The sequence below is a fragment of the Ranitomeya variabilis genome, chromosome 2 (genome assembly GCF_051348905.1).
Source record: "Ranitomeya variabilis isolate aRanVar5 chromosome 2, aRanVar5.hap1, whole genome shotgun sequence".
Taxonomy (NCBI): Eukaryota; Metazoa; Chordata; class Amphibia; order Anura; family Dendrobatidae; genus Ranitomeya; species Ranitomeya variabilis.
This window is the reverse complement of record NC_135233.1, coordinates 115,909,570-115,929,076: the sequence shown is the minus strand read 5'-3', so window position 1 is coordinate 115,929,076 and position 19,507 is coordinate 115,909,570. Positions and strand designations below refer to the sequence as shown.

General features: G+C 41.7%; 1 protein-coding gene across 2 annotated transcripts in view; it reads right to left on the bottom strand.

Annotated features, from left to right (window-relative positions):
- Positions 1-2,582: 2,582 nt before the first annotated feature.
- The window catches only part of PYGB (glycogen phosphorylase B), a 149,820-nt gene continuing 132,895 nt past the window's right edge, over positions 2,583-19,507 (bottom strand). For both annotated transcript variants that reach the window (XM_077282857.1, XM_077282856.1), the window contains exons 13-20: positions 18,972-19,073; positions 16,374-16,521; positions 11,168-11,226; positions 10,795-10,936; positions 6,104-6,311; positions 4,632-4,766; positions 3,835-3,901; positions 2,583-3,743 (exon numbers count right to left, since the gene is read on the bottom strand). In XM_077282857.1, coding sequence (XP_077138972.1) covers positions 3,591-3,743; positions 3,835-3,901; positions 4,632-4,766; positions 6,104-6,311; positions 10,795-10,936; positions 11,168-11,226; positions 16,374-16,521; positions 18,972-19,073 — 1,014 coding nt within the window. In that variant the 3' untranslated portion in view covers positions 2,583-3,590. The remainder of the gene's footprint in view (positions 3,744-3,834; positions 3,902-4,631; positions 4,767-6,103; positions 6,312-10,794; positions 10,937-11,167; positions 11,227-16,373; positions 16,522-18,971; positions 19,074-19,507) is intronic.

The window sequence follows — 19,507 nt, the reverse complement described above, 5'->3', positions numbered from 1 at the left end:
GGATCTTCGCTTTGCACATGCGCACACCACTACGCCACCAACGTAATGATGAGCAGGATTCTGGGGGAGAAACAGCGCTGTCACCACGCCCATATGACCAGACCAGCGTGAGTGACAGCAGAAAACGGCCACTTTACAAAGGTATTTCGGCAGCTTAGGTAGGTTATAAAGGCACACAAAGACACTAATGTAACGCCCAGCTCTGCCCCTATTTAACGCTATTTTTAGCTCATCTTCAAAAAACGGGGTGACCGGTTCCCTTTAAGGCATCAGACATGGCCGCAGGTTCTCACCTGAGCAATACTACGGAAATCCTGGAAACCTGATCTGTTGGGGGCCACGAGGACTGGCGTTTGGGGAACACTGCTATAAAGCATATCACAGTATATACACCTAGGTATGTTTTTTTTTACTAAGATATATTCTACCATTGTAAATAGAACACACTGGCGCTCAAACCCCAACAAAGTCCTCAGCTGCTGGTATCAAGATTCTGTCAATAGCAGGATTAAAAAATGAGATAAACTGATACCGCGCTTAAGGAAGGGTTGCAGAGGAAAAAATGTTATAGAGCTATAAGCCAATTCTTAATACATAACTCCATGCAGTGTACTCCCATAGGAATCCTTCAACTCACAACAAATAGTTGAAACCACCTAGCACAGTGTTTCTCAACTCCGGTCCACAAGACCCACCAACAGGCCAAGTTTTCAGGATTTCCATAGGTGATGGAGTGAATGCTGAAGCAGGTGATGAAATTATCACCTGTGAAATACTAAGAGATCCTGAAAACTTGACCTGTTGGTGGGTCTTGAGGACCGGAGTTGAGAAACACTGACCTAGCACATAGGGTAACCACACCACACTGCTGACACAGGCAAATGCAAATAGAAATAGTGTCAAATGTCCGGACAGCAGTAGGGATAAATAAATGCCCAGACCGGGGCTAGTTTGAACACCACAGGGAGCACATCTGGCCACTGGCTTACCTATAGTGTATGGGGTAGCGTGCGGGGTAGCGATCGATTCTCCAATGCTACAATGTACAAGGTAGCGTATGATGCAGCGGCCCCACATGTGGGCAGGGCTTGTAGGCTATCTTTTTTTTTTCTCCACGCTTGGTATCCAGGGACGCCACCGGCCAGGGCATCCCTGGCTCTGCATAGTGCTTCACCTCCTGACGACCGCACGACATAGAGGGACCCGCACGGCGTGTATGCGCTGCTGCACCATACGCTACCTTGCACATTGCAGCATTGGAGAATCACATTTGAATAAGTACCAGTAGTAGTGAAGCAAACCATAATCATTATAGGTTCTCAACCATGCTGTGAGTGTGAGCGTGACACGCACCCCTACGCGCGTTTCGCTTATGGCTTCCTCAAGGGGCGTGTGTCACCCTCACACAGCATGGGTAAGAACCTATAATGACTATGGTTTGCTTCGCTACTTCTGGTACTTATTCAAATGTAACTGGTCACTGACCCTACATTAACCCCTTCATGACCTTGGAATTTTCCGTTTTTCCGTGTTCGTTTTTCGCTCCCCTCATTCCCAGAGCCATAACTTTTTTATTTCTCCATCCATATGGCCATGTGAGGGCTTAGTTTTTGCGGGACGAGTTGTACTTTTGAACGACATCATTGGTTTTAGCATGTCGTGTACTAGAAACGGGAAAAAATTTCCAAGTGCGGTGAAATTGCAAAAAAAGTGCAATCTCACACTTGTTTTTTGTTTGGCTTTTTTGCTAGGTTCACTAAATGCTAAAACTGACCTGCCAGTATCATTCTCCAGGTCAGTACGAGTTCATAGACACCTAACATGACTAGGTTCTTTTTTATCTAAGTGGTGAAAAAAAATTCCAAACTTTGCTAAAAAAAAATAAATAAATTTGCGCCATTTTCCGATATCCGTAGCGTTTCCAATTTTCATGATCTGGGGTCGGTTGAGGGCTTATTTTTTGCGTGCCTAGCTGGCGTTTTTTATGATACCATTTCGGTGCAGATACATTCTTTTGATCGCCCGTTATTGCATTTTAATGCAATGTCGCAGGGACCAAAAAAACGTAATTCTGGCGTTTCGAATTGACACACCTAGAGTTTATCGTTTGGAAAGATGATGGTGTTTTTATTTTTGTTGCTTCTTTCTGAAAGAATTGAGCTTCACCAGTAACATTTGGGCAGGGGATACACAGCGACTGAACTAGACGTCGCCCCCACATCACAGCACAATACAAGTACCGGTAAATGGAGTCTCATTAAAAGCAAGTCCCAAAATATCTGACGCAGTTGGAATTCTTGTGACTTGCCCGTCGCGGTCATATTGCGACCCCATTCACTGTAATTGCACTGCGATGTAGCGACACCTAGCTGACTCTGGCCACGTGACAGATGTCGAGGACAGAGCTGCCATATAGCCCCGGCCTTAAAGGGAACCGGTCACCAGAAATAATGCTGTTAACCTGCAGATTAACCCCATATCTGCAGGATAACAGTGTTGTTTCTGGTGACAGGTTCCCTTCAAAGTGTCGTTGAAGAATCTGTGTAATAACCATAGACTAGAATAAATGACATTCCAAAAGCTGAAATTCGGTACTAGGTTTATTGAAGGACGAGTCCCACAAGCATGAAGGTGGAGATAACGTGCAAATCTTTAGTTAGAAATACAGTACTTTGAAATCACACACAAAATGCTAAAACAACGGCGTTTTTACAAAGACAAACACATGGAATATAATGCTTCACACAAAGCTTGCTCGTCCTCCCCTCGTTCTGTGAGGTTGTGGGGAGCGTGGATACGACTTCCACTTACTGATGCATTGTGGCGTTGGGACGTGTTTACTCTGTGCGGTCTGACGCCTAGACGTACGCTGGGGTGGGGGGGTCGTCCTTTCTATTACAGTACGTAAGAACGTTGCCAGGGCTTCTCCCAGTGGCATATATGTCACAACAACAGTAGTCTATGGACCCTCTACCGCCGAGGATGCCTCACCCCATAACACATGGCCTCTTCTCTGCTTTTATCTCCTAAAATATTCTCTTTTCTAGAAGTCCTAATTCTAAAATCTAAGCTTCCATCTGCAATCCACAAGGTGTTTAGACACTAAAATATTAGAAAAAAAAATTAACAGTTGTGATAAAAATAATAAAACAATGAGACAATTGTAAAAGTGAAATGCAGGTCATGTCTGTGCTTCCGATTTGATCATAAAGGGCAAACAAACTACGTAAAATAATCCGGTGTAAATGGCTACCGAGACATTGCATTCATATTTGTGGAGTACAGTGGTTTGTTCATAGATGGATTTGCTACCGTGCGCCATGTTGAGCAGTGAACTGTCGCCTGCGCACGTTGGGGTTGGCTCCTGCTCTACAATATCCGATTATATGAAGGCAATGCCAGTGACTTCCATTGGAATAAATACCAGGTTATAATATTGAGAGTTGGAATAGGACGACACAATCAGTTTGGTTCCCCCCAAAGACAAGACCATGCTCTGATGGGAAAGCGATCACAACTGGTGAACAAACACTAATCCTGAGCCAACCAAACTACCAGCAGAAATGGTGGGCACATGCATCTCCGAGGAGCTAGTCCCTGGGTATGTTGGGTGGAGGAATCTTCACAGCGGAGGGTTCCACCCCCCAGATTTCAGTGGCGTATTCACTAATTGTCCTGTCGCTAGAGAACTTGCCAGAGCAAGCGATGTTCTTTATTACTTTTTTGGTCCATTCCCTGAGGTTCTGAAAAAGAAATAATAATGTCAATTGTCAATACACGGTGGATTAATGAGCAGATTACGGCGGGTGGCTATAGCCAGTTCCTATGTCTTACCATGTATAATTGGTCCACTTTCTCCTGGCATTTAATATAGGCCTCATAGTCTGCAAATACCTTGAACCTATGACAAGAAGTATATACTTAGACACAGGGTACTGGTTTTAAACTGATGAAGGACCTAACAAAGGAAAGGTAATTCTGGCAACAAAATAGGAAAGGGTTCTTTACAGTTAGAGCAGTCAGACTGTGGAATGCTCTACACAATAGGTAGTAATGGCGGCAGACACTAACAGCTTTTAAAAAAGGGCTGGATGATTTCCTCAGTAGACATAACATTGTGGGTTATACATAATAGATACAGAATGTATAAGTGGTTGGGACTTGATGCACCTTGGTCTTTTTTCAACCTATTTAACTATGTAATGATGATGCACAGAGGCGCAGTCACTATTCACAGTACAACTTCTGGTGGCTGTCAGGTGGCGAATCAGCTTCATACAATAAGACATAGACGGCCCCATTACAAGGTCAATAATCGTCTGAATGAGCGGTTGTATTAATGCTCATTTCCGATCATTGGTCAGTGTAAATGTGGCCGTCGTTGGCTGATTACCCAGCACAGCTCCTTCACTGGATGGTTTATTGGAGCATATCTGCGATCTAAGAGACTCTAGAGCTATGTGCAAACTGTATGCTGACCAAGTGATCATATTAACAACTGCTGTTCCCCACAGGTTGTTGTATAAGGAACGTAAACAGGCGCTGGTGGACTAACATTATACAAGTGCTTCTCACAAAATTAGAATATCATCAAAAAGTTAATTTATTTCAGTTCGCTTTTTCCGACTTACCTGTCATGGTGCATCAGCATATTCACCACATCCTTAAACAAGTCTGGTTCTCTGGGGGAAAAGCGTCCATCTCTGATCTGGTTGATCACCTCTCGAAGTTCAGGAATTCGGTCATAGTAATCCTTAGCATTGTATCTACATAAAAAGGAAGAAAAAAAATGATTTAGTAGAATAACTCGACCTCAGAAACATCAGCATTACTGATGAGCGACGTGCTCGGATATGGTGTTCCATGATCATGTGTTAACTGAGTATCTTCGGCGTGCTCAAAACATATGTTCGGCTCCCCACCGCTGCAGGTCTCGCGGCTGTTCGACAGCTGTAACACTAAGGCTACGTTCACATTTGCGTTGTTGGGCGCAGCGTCGTCGACGCATACCGACGCATGCGTCATGCGCCCCTATCTTCTTTAACATGGGGGGCGCATGGACATGTGCCAGTATGCGTTGTATGACGCATGCGTTTTTTTGGCGCACCAGACAGGGCGCGGACGACGCTACAGGTTGCAGTTTTGATGTGTCACATTTCCGAAGAAAAACGCATGCAACGCACCTGCGTCGTAAATGCGCCAAAAAAACACATTAGTGTCTATGAAAAACGCATAGGGCGCAGTTGCCTGCGTTGAGCCGCGTTTTTTGACGCATGCGCCTTTTGACTAAATTTATTTTTTTGGTGGTGTTTTGGATCTTCAATTGTATAGGACAACGCATGCGTCAAAAAACGCTGAGTTGTGCATGCGTTTGACATGCGTTGTGTCGACGACGCTGCGCCCAACAACGCAAATGTGAACGTAGCCTAACACATGCAGGAATTCCCTGTTAGACAATCCCTGCATATGTTGCGGCTGTCGACCAGCAGCATGCACCCGCAGGGACTCGAACATATTATTCAAGCACACCGAAGGTACTCTGTTAGCACACAAGCGTGGAGAACACCTTATCCAAGCACATTCACCGATTACTAGTCAGCATTAACCACGATAATGGTTAAATCCAGCGTAGTCACACCTCCAGGTTGTGTGCCATGCAGTAAAATCCACATTAGCTTTATCACTAGGATTTTGGCAATGTTCCTTGTGCAGATAAAACACATCAAAACAAATTGTCAGTAGAAAATGCAGCACTGCCTGGTGAAACACTCGGGCACAGCTGTGGACTCGCACTTTATCCTCATTACTTGGATTAGCTGTATACCAGATGATTCCTGTATACCAGGTGACCTCACTTTCCATTCTTTTGGATCATGAATGTGTTTCTGCACAGGTCGGCCTCTCCTACCGATCAGAGCATGTCCAGGGCGCCATCTTGTTTCTGTTGATGGCTAGACTGGTGGTCACTTCTGCATCCATTTTATTACATGCCCACACGATTCAGTGGATATGATAAGCCAAGTACACTGCTAACAACAAGCTAAAGGCGGCTTCAATGGGGTCTCGTGCAATCAAGATACAGTGATCATGCTGGGATACAAACCCTTTCTTGTCCATAGCGTCCACATCCTCCACTCTCATGCCAAAGATAAACAGGTTGTCTTCTCCTGCCTCCTCTGCCATCTCCACATTGGCACCATCCATTGTACCAATGGTAAGTGCTCCGTTCAGCATGAACTTCATATTCCCAGTACCAGAAGCCTCAGTGCCAGCTGTGGAGATCTGCTGAGATAGGTCAGAGGCGGGAATCACTGGAAACAAACAAATTCTATTATCACTCACTGGACAACCCTGACTGCAGAGACTTCTGTATTCCACTAAATATTTATTTTAACCAGAAAATCTGTATAACCTTCTCATCCACTACAACTCAAAAGCCTCTTTACATGACACCACCCCCTTTTTAACTCCTTCACCCTGAAGCCCGTTTTCACCTCCCAGACCAGGCCAAATTTTACAATTCTGACCACCAGTGTTACTTTATGAGGTAATATCTCTGGAACGCTTGAATGGTTCCCACTGATTCTGAGACTGTTTTCTCGTGACATACTGTAACATTTCTTCAATATGACTTGTGTTTATTTATTTTAAATGAAAATTTGATGAAAATTTTGCAATTTTTAAACTTTTTTTATTTTATGCCCTTAAATCAAAGAGTTATGTCACACAAAATAGTTCATAAATAACATGTCCCACATGTCTACTTTGCATCGGCACCATTTTTGAAATATCATTTTCTTATGTTCGAACGTTATAAGAGTTAAAAGTTGACCAGCGATTTCTCATTTTTCCAAACAAATTTTACAAAAACCTTTTTTTAGGGACCACATCACACCTGAAGTGACTTTGAGGGGCCCATATGACAGAAAATACCCCAAAGTGAAACCATTCAAAACCACATTCAAGTTTATTAACCCTTAAGGGGCTACGCAGGAATTAATGTAATGTTGAAGGGAAAAATTTACATTTTAATTTTTTTCAACAAAAATTTACTTTAGACCTAATTTTTTTTTTAATTTCGCAAGGGTAACACAAAAAAAGGACTCCAAAATGTGTTGTACAATTTCTTAGTACGCTGATACCACATATGTGGGCGAAAACTACTGTATTTGCGCATGGCAGGGCTCAGAAGGGAAGGAGCGCCATTTGACTTTTTGAATGTAAAATTTGATGGCATAATTAGTGGACGCCATTGTCGCGTTTGGAGAGCCCCTGATGTGCCTAAACAGTGGAAACCGCTCACCAGTGACATCATTTTGGAAACTAGACACCTCAAGGAACTTATCTACATGTGTGGTGAATAGAGATGAGCGAATATCATCGGCTCCTTCCTTATTCGGCAAGCTATAGTGCTTACTGAACAAGCTGCTGCGGGAACCTGGATATCTGGATCGCTCTTGCTTATCATCTGTTCATCGCCACAGCTGCATGTGTCACGGCTGTGTGACAGTCACAACATATGCATGGAGAACCTGTTTGTTGGGCCTGTGGTCACCACGTACACCACTGACACAACGCGATCACATCACAATATGCCGATGGGAGCTATTGACAGTGGCATCACAGGGGTTAAACACCCAGGATTGGTGCTAGCACCGATAATAGGCATCGCTGAAGGGTGTCAGCTCTCACATAGAGCTGACACCTTCATTCTACCACGGCGGCGCTCAGCGTGAGCATGCGACCACGGCGCCATAAATATACAACGCATGTCGGGAAGGGATTAAATTTGTATCCTCAAGTTATTAAATTGCTTTACTTAGCTTGAAAATAAACAAGTTTAGAATGGACTTGTTTTTCTATATGCTGTCATTCTCCTGCTGTGAGAGCTTTTATCTTACATACTGTACAGCTTGTTTCCATGAAGCCGGGGCACTAGTGCCTGCCCAGACCCTGTGAGTGTGCATTCTAGGAGAGGGGTTAACTCCTAACATACCAGTCTGCTCTGACCAGCCCATTGATTTTTATACAGAAAGCTGCTTCCCTCCCTTTCAGCTCCTGCCACACTGCTCTTATCAGTCCTGTGGAATCACAATCCCCTGGCACCCAGCATCAGACTCGAATTCTCCCAGCTGTGTGCTTTTTCAAATATACAGATAATTATTATTATTATTAATTTATATAGCGCTATTAATTCCATGGTGCTGTACATGAGAAGGGGTTACATACAAAGTTATAAATATCATTTACAGTAAACAAATTTACAGTGACAGACTGGGTACAGAGGGGAGAGGACCCTATCCTTGCGGACGTACATTCTACGGGATAATGGGGCAGTTACAGAAGGTCGGTGGTGCAGCAGCCCTGGTGGTGGTGAGGCGGCAGAATGGCTAATGCAGGCTGTAGGATTTCCTGAAGAGATGGGTTTTCAGGTTCCGTCTGAAAGATCCGAGGGTGATGGATAATCGGACATGTTGAGGTGTGGAATTCCAGAGGATGGGGGATATTCGGGAGAAATCTTGGAGGCGGTTGTGTGAGGAACGAATAAGTGTAGAGGAGAGTATGAGGTCTTGGGAGGATCGAAGATTACATGAGGGGAGATATTAAGAGATTAGTTCGGAGTAGTTTGAACTGGATTCATTGGGGAATTGGGAGCCAGTGGAGGAATTTGCAGAGGAGAGAAACAGGGGAGTAGCGAGGAGAGAGGTGGATTAGTCGGACAGCAGAGTTGAGGACAAACTGGAGAGGTGCAAGAGAGTTAGCAGGAAGGCCACAGAGGAGGGTGTTGCAGTAACCGAGGCGGGAGATGATGAGGGCATGCACAAGAGTTTTAGTAGATTGAGGGCGGAGGAAGAGACGGATTCTAGAAATATTTTTGAGTTGGAGGCGACAGGAGGTGGCAAGAGTTTGGACGTGTGGTTTTCAGGACAGGGCAGAGTCGAGAGTTACTCCGAGGCAACGGAATTCAGGTGCGGAAGAGAGTGTGATGCCGTTTACCATAATAGATAGCTCGGGCAGGGAAGATACGTGAGATGAAGGAAAGATGATGAGTTTGGTTTTGTCTACATTGAGTTTTAGGAAGCGAGAGGTGAAGAAGGAGGATATGGCTGATAGACACTCTGGGATTCTGGACAGCAGAGGTGTGACATCTGGGCCAGAGAGGTAGATCTGAGTGTCATTGGCATACAGGTGGTACTGGAAGCCATGGGACTTTATGAGTTGTCCTAGGCGAAGGGTATAGATGGAAAAAGGTAGGGGCCCAGGACAGAGCCTTGATGGACTCCAACAGAGAGAGCGGGATGAGGAGGTAGTGTGGGAGTGGGAAACGCTAAATGTGCGGTCGGAAAGGTAGGAGGCGATCTAGGACAGGGCAAGGTCTTTGATGCCAAGGGAAGAAAGAATCTGTAGAATGTAGGCAGTGGTCGACTGTGTCAAAGGCAGAGGACAGGTGGAGAAGGAGGATGGAGAAGTGTCTGTTAGCTTTGGCTGTAAGTCATTAGTAATTTTGGTCAGGGCAGTTTCGGTGGAGTGGTGGGGGCAGAAGCCAGATTGGAGGTTGTCAAGGAGAGAGTTAGATGAGAGGTGGGAGGAAAGTTGAGCATGGACATGCTGCTCAAGGTTTGGACATACATATACATATAGTGTACATATAGTGATAACAGTATAAACAACCAACAAACCACATTATCTAATTGTGTTACAGCAGAACCTGTGCTGAGCTTTAAAGTTCTACCAATACAACAGTTCTGCTCTATAGAACTATTACTAAAAGTAGAGCTCAACCTGCCAGAAACCAGAAAGTAAGGAGACTGCACAGCTCTGATCTGCTCAAGTGGCAGTTTTAGAATAACTCTAATTATTTTGAATATCTGAGGTTGCCTCTATCTTTTATCTACCCTATTCCTGTCTTCATTTATCTCTTTAATGTACCAATTTCTGTTTCCCTAGATATTCTACTTATTGTTTTACTTTGTTTTGCTTTATTACACCTGATCCAGCAACTCGCTAATATTGTCTTCTGTGCCCAAAACAGAGGTATTTGTTCTCCTTTTTCAGCAGACCAACGCCTAATTCACACCACGACATAATGGACTATGTATTTTATTGCTACACTTTCGTTAGTATTTTTATTGTAATATTCTCATATACTTTTATATTCATACATATGCAGGGGAGAGTGAACTTTTGCAATATGCTTGATTGAGAAACAATGGCATCACGTAGCCCAAACTATATGCCAAAATGTAGTTGGCCACACTTTTTAACACTGCATAAATGGTTAAAAGTAACTAATCTTCTTACTTAATTAATTATCCTCCCAGCATTGCAAAGTTATGAATACTTAAAATCTACTTCAGTACCTTGAATTTTTATTTTTGAATTTAGTGTATGGATTTTGCAGAGCAGCAGCTGAAAGTAGCTTCTAAAGATGCTAAAACGGGGCATGAAACAACATTGCAGCACAGTGTTTGTCAGAGAAGAAAGCAAAATAAAGTAATGAAGAGAATTAAATTTTTTTTATAACATTGCAAAGACTGGAGGATATGTCAGCAAGTGTTTTTTTAAACTGCGTAGAAAAACATAGTCAACTACGCCTTTCCATGCAGAGACATCATGCAAAAAAAAAAAAAAAAACCCATACCACACAGTGCACCTTTTTTTTTTTCAATAAGGGAGCCTACGTGTGATATATATCTATACATTGGCATTCGTAAGAGCCATCCAACTGTGAATCCCCGGCATGTCATTACTCTGACCAAGGTGTACTATTTATCGGGTCACCATAAAACCTACCCTTCTCTGCCAGAGACACTCTGTAGTTCTCCAAGTATATGACCTTCAGTCTGTCTCCCACTACTGGGTCATTGTTCACAATGTTTGCAACAGATGTAATTAATTTAATGATCATTTTTGCCATGTGGTATCCAGGAGCTGCCTGTAAGACATGGAGAAGGTCAATAATAACACACAAATGTTCTCTAGTAATAATGAATTATCAATATGGCTATTTATGGAAAAAAGGGGTTCATAGAGCTCATTCACCCTTAATAAGAGAATGGGGTCCAAATGAGATTTCCAAAAATAGTCTATGAATGACTAAACCTGGAATGACACAATCATAATAAACCAGATATCAGATTTATAGGTGAGATATATGGTACTATACCTTTCCTCCGATCATAACTGTCCTTGGCACAAAGGTTTTGGACGGATCTTTCTTGATTCCTGGAAAATGATCAATGTGTTATAAAAAGCTCACATTATAAAGTCTACAATGCCCTTGTTGGGTGATTTTTTTGTAATTTAAGAATGTTTCAATTTTTTTTTGTTGTAACGTCTTCCTCTTTTACAGCTGGAGTAAGTATCATCCTTTCTGGGGAAGCATCCTGGACAGATACATCCATATTTCTGAATCATCACTATATTTCTTATGTGTCAATGCACTGTAGCCCTGCAGCTTACTCCGACCACAAGGGATGAGGTTTAAAACTACGGTATTTAAAACAAGCAGATTTGCTAAGATATTAAGAAATGTCACCAACATAAAGTGACAAACTCAAATTTCTAGATTAAAGGTACTTTTACAACCAATTATTTATTAGACCTTCAGTTATTTGCTGCTTCCATTTTTCTGCCTATTTTTTATTTTTGAAAACCTAAAATAGGTTAAGACCAGGCAGTATTTTTCCCCTGTTCCTGACCAGGCATTATTTTTTCCCTCTTCCTGACCAGGCATTATTTTTCCCCTGATCCTTACCAGGCATTATTATTCCCCTGTTCCTGACCAGGCATTATTTTTCCCCTGTTTCTGACCAGGCATTATTTTTCCCCTGTTCCTGACCAGGCATTATTTTTCCCCTGTTCCTGACCAGGCATTATTTTTCCCCTGTTCCTGACCAGGCATTATTTTTCCCCTGTTCCTGACCAGGCATTATTTTTCCCCTGTTCCTGACCAGGCAAATATTTTTCCCCTGTTCCTGACCAGGCAAATATTTTTCCCCTGTTCCTGACCAGGCAAATATTTTTCCCCTGTTCCTGACCAGGCATTATTTTTCCCCTGTTCCTGACCAGGCATTATTTTTCCCCTGTTCCTGACCAGGCATTATTTTTCCCCTGTTCCTGACCAGGCATTATTTTTCCCCTGTACATGCAGTTTAAAAGAACTGTAACATTTTTCTCAATTGGATAACCAAATAATTTTTTTCATCTTTTTTCACAATACATGGGGCATAATCTATGTGTTCTTTTCATACTCTCTCTTAATATCTTTTTCCGCCAATATAGGCAACGTTGGTGGGAAAACAAAGTTAATGCCTTTGCCTTTCACATTTTTTTTTTTCAGGAACACAAAAACTTAAATACATTGTAAAATGTGTTCCTCTTTCTGTAACCCGCTTTTTTTTTTTTATCTCAGATGTTTTTTCCTACGGTGATGAAGACAGTAACAGTGATTGGGATTGGCAGATGCTTTTTTTTCGTTTATTTTACATATTGTGCCACCAAAGGTCATAAAATCACCATTCGGTATTAATTGGGATAAGTCTGCCCTCCTACCTCTGACCCATTCCCCAATATCTAACTTTGACGCTCTTTCCCTGTTACCTGTAGTGTCTGAATTCAAATACTTGGGTATTTATATGTCCCGGTGTAGTGGATTGGATCTACAACTTAATATCTTTCCCCTGTTGGAATACGCTAAGTCGAAATTCACATCTTGGAGTAAACTTCCACTGTCTGTAGCAGGCCGTATTAATCTCATAAAAATGATCCTGCTCCCTAAATTCAACTATTGCCTTCAACATAGCACGGTACCTGTACCAAAATACTTTTTTACTAACTTAAACTCTTATGTTGCCTCGTTCGTGTGGGGGAAGGGCAGACCCAAACTTAAACTGACGACTTTGCAAAGGCCTAAACAGGGGGGAGGAGCGGCACTGCTGGATTTCTTTTTATATTATTTGGCGGGACAGGCCAAAGCACTTTGTAAGTGGATGCCTCATAATTGTCTCCCTAATTCTGAAAACCACCTAGTTAGTTCTGCTGGGGCTAAGTGCCCACTGGGTCTTTTAAAGTCGGAAAAAAATTAATGCCCCCCGATTGTTACCCATGATACGATTGGCACGATCCACTTGGAAAAAAATCAAAAGGGTCACTGGGTTTGGAGACATTGTAGCCGAGATGCCTCTATGGGATAATGATTATTTCCCTGCACTGATGAATCACCCGTCTGCAAATTTTTGGGTTTCCCATGGAGTCCTGTCAATAGGGGATTTGTATGATCAGGGGGTCTTTAAATCCTTTGAGCAACTACAAGTTGGATGTGATCTTCCAAGATCTCAATTTTTCCGATACCTGCAACTCAGATCTGCCATTCAGTCATTTGCTAGGAGTGTGGGAACAAACTGGAACATTTCATCTTTGCCCTTGATAGGTATCCTTAAGTCACAGGGACCTCAGGGCCTTATCTCGTCCCTATACACATATCTGCTATCAACGGGAGCGACTTCTGTCATAGACTCAGTGAAAAGCAAATGGGAGGGGCTTGTCACTAATGTGCAGAGTGAGGAATGGGAGGATATTTTAGACTCCCCTCTCAAGGTCTCCCCGTCGGTCAATAATCGGATGACCCAACTATATATAATTCACCAGTCATATTTGACTCCACTGAGACTCTTTCGTATGGGTCGATACTCGACGTCGGAGTGTTTGCGTTGCCACTCACCAGACGCTGACTTTGTACATATGGTATGGCAGTGTCCCATTATTCTTAATTATTGGAGAGAGGTGACGTCACTATTGGCTTCCATACTGTCAATCTCGATTCCTCTTGAGCCTTTAGTCTGCCTGTTTGGGGTGTGGGACGAGGAGACTTGGGACCACTATGTGGGGATTTTTCTACGTGAAACTCTGTTTTTGGCACGGAAGTTGATAGCCCTGCGATGGATGGGGAACTCACCCCCTTCCATTAGGTCCTGGGTCGAGTTGGTGAATGCAGTTGTTCCCTATGAGCGCACTCTTTATCAAAACAGGGGTTGCCCAGGTAAGTTCAACAAAATCTGGGATAGATGGAACACCTCTCATCTCACCCTGTGACGTGACTGATAGACACAAACATGGTTTCTCTGACTTTGTACTGCAAGTACTGCACAGTGGAGTGGAAAAATAATATTCAGCTATTGTTAAATGGCGGCTTAATAGTTTCAGAGGCTTAGTTTAGTTGTAGTTTTAAAGTTTTATGTTCATAACTTTATGTTTTGATTGTTTTAATAATTATATACATATGTTTTCCTCCTGTGAAATGATTGGCATATGTATGTGCTGTCTTTACCTATCTTTGCAAATGTAACTATGCGGATTAATGATGAGGACAAACATGTATGTTATACTTTATTTGCGTTTGAAAATAAACGAATTTAAAAAAAAAAAATCACCATTCGGCTATGGTTTCAAATTGGTGGTCATTTAATGGCCTTCCTTGACTGGCTGACTGCACAGTAATATTTATTACTATCTTTGTTATCGGAAGCACGTGTAATGTTTACACGGGACACTGCTGCCGAGAACATTGATTTTTTTTTTTTAAACGTGCTTAAAAATCATTTCACGCAACAAACGAGCATTTTCCTTGTTCGTCGGGTGATCAGCAGCCTGGATGATTTTCGGAATGAAGCTTTACTAGGACTAATCAGCATTCTTAGAAACGCTGTTTGGAATGATATGGACTGAGTTATTCAAGCACTAGTAGACAGAACATATGGCTTTATGACACCTAATTAATCCCCCCCCAAAAAAATTATGAGCCAATTTCAAAATGTTTGCCACTGTAATGTACACATTGCCTTGCTCATTACACAGGTCAACAAAAAAAAATTCTGGTGTCCAAAATATTTTAATGAATTTGGGGTATTTTTGGGGTGCTGATTCTGAATATGCTATCAGTTTTGCCAGATTGGCTCAAGTTTTTGACATTTTTGGTATCTTATTTATAGCACTTGTTGGTAAATGCGACGCATCATCTCATTAATTTCTTTGGATTATTACTTGAACTGAGCAGTTCTCAATATAGTTTTGTGTTAATTAGTGTTCTAAAAGTTTGTTCATAGCTTGATTTTTGCACTAACTTTATGTTGTTGTCTGTTTTCCAGTGAAAAGCATGAACTCATCAAGAAGAAGTTGTCTTAACGATCCAGACTCATTCTGTTACATTTGTGGTGAATACACACTGCCAAAACATAGAAGAAACATAACAGACTTCGTAAAAAAAGTGTATTTTGCCTATTTTGGGGTTATGCTTGGGGACCAAGACAAGTTTTGGGCACCACACATAGTGTGCAAAGCATGTATCGAATTATTACAAAAATGGAGCAAAGGACAAAGAAAAAGCTTCAAATTTGGTGTTCCAATGGTGTGGAGAGAGCCAAAAAATCATCATGATGACTGTTATTTCTGTGCAGTGCAAGTGCAAGGATTCAATAAGCATAAGAAACGAAAATGGGAGTAACATGGAATCTGCAAGAAGGCCTGTCCCTCATTGTGAAGATGTGCCTGTACCTGTGTTTACCATAAATAACAGTCATCATGATGATTTTTTGGCTCTCTCCACACCATTGGAACACCAAATTTGAAGCTTTTTCTTTGTCCTTTGCTCCATTTTCGTAATAATTCGATACATGCTTTGCACACTATGTGTGGTGCCCAAAACTTGTCTTGGTCCCCAAGCATAACCCCAAAATAGGCAAAATACACTTTTTTTACGAAGTCTGTTATGTTTCTTCTATGTTTTGGCAGTGTGTATTCACCACAAATGTAACAGAATGAGTCTGGATCGTTAAGACAACTTCTTCTTGATGAGTTCATGCTTTTCACTGGAAAACAGACAACAACATAAAGTTAGTGCAAAAATCAAGCTATGAACAAACTTTTAGAACACTAATTAACACAAAACTATATTGAGAACTGCTCAGTTCAAGTACTAATCCAAAGAAATTAATGAGATGATGTGTCGCATTTACCAACAAGTGCTATAAATAAGATACCAAAAATCTCAAAAACTTGAGCCAATCTGGCAAAACTGATGACATATTCAGAATCAGCACCCCAAAAATACCCTAAATTCGATGAAATATCTTTGGCACCAAAAATGCTGTTGACCAGTGTTATTCATGTTCCTGTACCAGGGGTTTTAGGCCATGGTTGCATTTGGGCTGGCATCATAAATTCCAAAATTAGCCCCCCTAAACCTCTGATTTCACATGGATGCTTTATCGCATCGGGGCACTTGAACATACTCTTACTCCAATTGTAAATTTGCCATTTGGCCGCTCCTGAGGGCTTTACTGGGCATCTAGTCAGTAGTAAGCTAGGATACTTACTGTTATACAGGGTAACAATGTGTAAACAATTCAGGATCTGTCTTTTGTACTCATGGATTCTCTTGACTTGTACATCAAACATGGATGAAGGGTTAATTTTCACTTTGTACTCATTTTCCAGGTAGGCGGCAAACTTCAACTTATTCTCCTGAATAATTAGAAAAACACCACGTTCATTAGTGGGGAAGAAAAACTCTATACACACCCTGAAAGAAGTTATGTCGCTTATCCATGTTATGTAAATAAAAGCTTAGAATCTGATGTTAAATTCATCCATTGGTTGCATAAATTATTCTTTTGAAAGCTGAAACCCTCCAAAATGTGGTTTAGGTTAAGAAAATAAATTGCCATCAATGCAGAAATATTGATCAGTTAATGGACACAGAATGGTCAGATTTTGCCAAGACAAAAGTTTTGCGCCCACAGAAAGTAATGTGATATTCAAACAAATAATTAACTTAAAATACAAATATATGTTGCATAACATTGGTGAATGAAGCTGTGGTGCTATTAAAGCCATATTTAATATTTTGTGTGACTTCCATGAGCTTGAAGGACTGCATCCATGCGATTCAACAATGATTCATACAATTTATTAATGAAGTTATCAGGAATAGCAAAGAATGCAGTCTTACATGTCTCCCAGAGTTCATGTAGATTCTTTAATTTTGTCTTCCAAGCTTCCTCTTTCATCCTACCATAAACAGGCTCAATGATGTTCATGTCTGGTGACTGGGCTGGCCAGTCCTTGAGCACCTTGATCTTTTTTGCATGGAGGAACTTTGTTGTAGAGATGGATGCATGAGATGGAGCACCATCCTGCTGCAGAATTTGACCCCTGTTATGATTTGGAATATAAGAGGTAGCTAATACTTCTTGATATTTTAGGCTATTGATATTGCTTTCCACCTTGCAAATGTTTTGCACACCCCCATACTGAATGTAACCCCAGACCATGACCATTCCACCACCAAATGTAACTGTTTTCTGGGTGTATTTTGGATCCATACGGGCTCCAGTAGGTCTCCTGCAGTATTTGCGGCAGCTGTGGTGTAATTCTACTGAAGATTCATCAGAGAAATCCACCTTCTGCCACTTTTCCAGCGTCCATCTGTTCAGCAGGATGTGGGACTTTGCAAATGACACACGGTATTTTATTTGCCTTTTGTTTAGTGCTGGCTTCTGGGCACTGATTCGACCATGGAGGCCGTTTCGAGACAGAATCCTACAAACTGTTCTAGTTGACACAGGGACTTGAGGTGACCAGGCCTGTTGGAGCTTTGCTGCAGTGGAAGAGGGGCTTGCTTTGGATTTTCTAACCAACAAACGTTCCTCCTGAGCAGTTGTCTTGCGGGGTCTGCCGGACCTGGGCTTGTCAAACGCCATATCCAGTCTCTTCAAATCTTTTTTTAATTCTTTGTACTTGACACTCAGACACATTAAAGGTGCCAGCCACCTCTGCAGTGGATCTGGTCTTCAGCCAAATCCAGGATTTGGTCGCAGGGTGGATTTTTGGCATGTTGTCAGAGCTCAAGTTGCAGTTCAAGTGAAGGTCTGGGGTGCTGGGTTTCTTTTTATACACACACACACTAATTAACCGATCATTTACAGAGCACAGGTGAGGATGTAAACTAGGATTGGGTGCATTATATGACCAGGCGACAAAGCTTTTGTCTTGACAAAATCAGACCATTCTGTGTCCATTCACTGATCAATATTTCTGCATTGATGCCAATTTATTTTCTTAACCTAAACCACATTTGGGAGGGTTTCAGAATTCAAAAGAATAATTTATACAACCAATGGATGAATTTAACATTAGGTTAAACTTTTATTTACATAACATGGATAAGCGACATAACTTCTGTCAGGGAGTGTATGAGAATACTGAAAAGAACGCTGTAGTCAGTCCAGACTGTGAAAACATAAAAAAAATAAAATCGAAAGACGTAGACAACGTGATGGGTGCCACTGACGCTCCGCAGGCCTGGCATCTGAATTCCTATTAATTGGTGGAAGTTTTATCAATAATAGGACAGAAGAAATCAGACTGGAGTTTCATATCACAATTTAAACAAAAAAAATTTAAAAGGATTATTGGAGAAACCTGCAGCAAATATCTGCCTACAGACAGGCAATCCCTGCATGTATTGCAATTGTCAAACAGCAGTGGGGACTCAAACATATTTTTTGAGCATGCCGAAGTCACTCGGTTGTCACCTGAGCATGGATGACACCTTATCCGAGCACGCTTGCTCATCACTACGGAAGACTTGTGGCTACATGGGGGTCTAGTGGTCGCATATGGCCCTCTGAACTCTCACTGCAGCCCCTGACCACCTTAATTGTGGAGTTTTCCGTGTACTTTATAGACCAATTTCAATGGCTCCTCATTACAGTGAGTAGGGCATGCACATAAGAGATGAGAGCACTTAGCTTTATTCCTTCATTATCTGGGAAAACATGTATGAGGCTCATCCTCCCCTACAGGACACTGAATGTAGTGTACGGCCCTGGGATAGGATAGTATATCCTATATATTGTAATTTAGGAAGATGCAAGTAAGCGAATAAACACCCACAACCCTAGAACACCTACCTGCTTGACTTTGGCTATGTCATGCACAAAGCTCTCATCATCTACAAAATCCAACAATTTTCTTAGCTGGCTCAAGTCAGTCACAAAATCTTCACCAATTTTCTATAGCGGAAGAGAAAAATATTTTAGCTTTGCACCAATGTATCATTAGGAAATGCAGCATTTTTTATATATTTTCATCATTTACATTTTAAAAATGATAAAAAGGTAAATGGGTAGATGCAAACATTTGGGCAACCTGCATGGTTAGTACCTAGTAGCACTCCCTTTTGAAATTACCACAGCTTGTAAATTCTTTTTGTAGCCTTTTTGGAGGCTTTCAGTTCTTGTTTGAGTGATTTTTATCCTTTCTTCCTTGGAAAATTCTTCCAGTTCTGTGAGATTCCGGAGTCGTCTTGCATGCACTGCTATTTTAAATGATTTTCAATGATGTTCAGATTAGGAGACTGTAAGCTTGCATCTTTTGAAGTAGTCTATCGTGGATTTTGACGTGTGTTTAGGATCATTATCCATTTGTAGAATCCATCCTCTTTTCA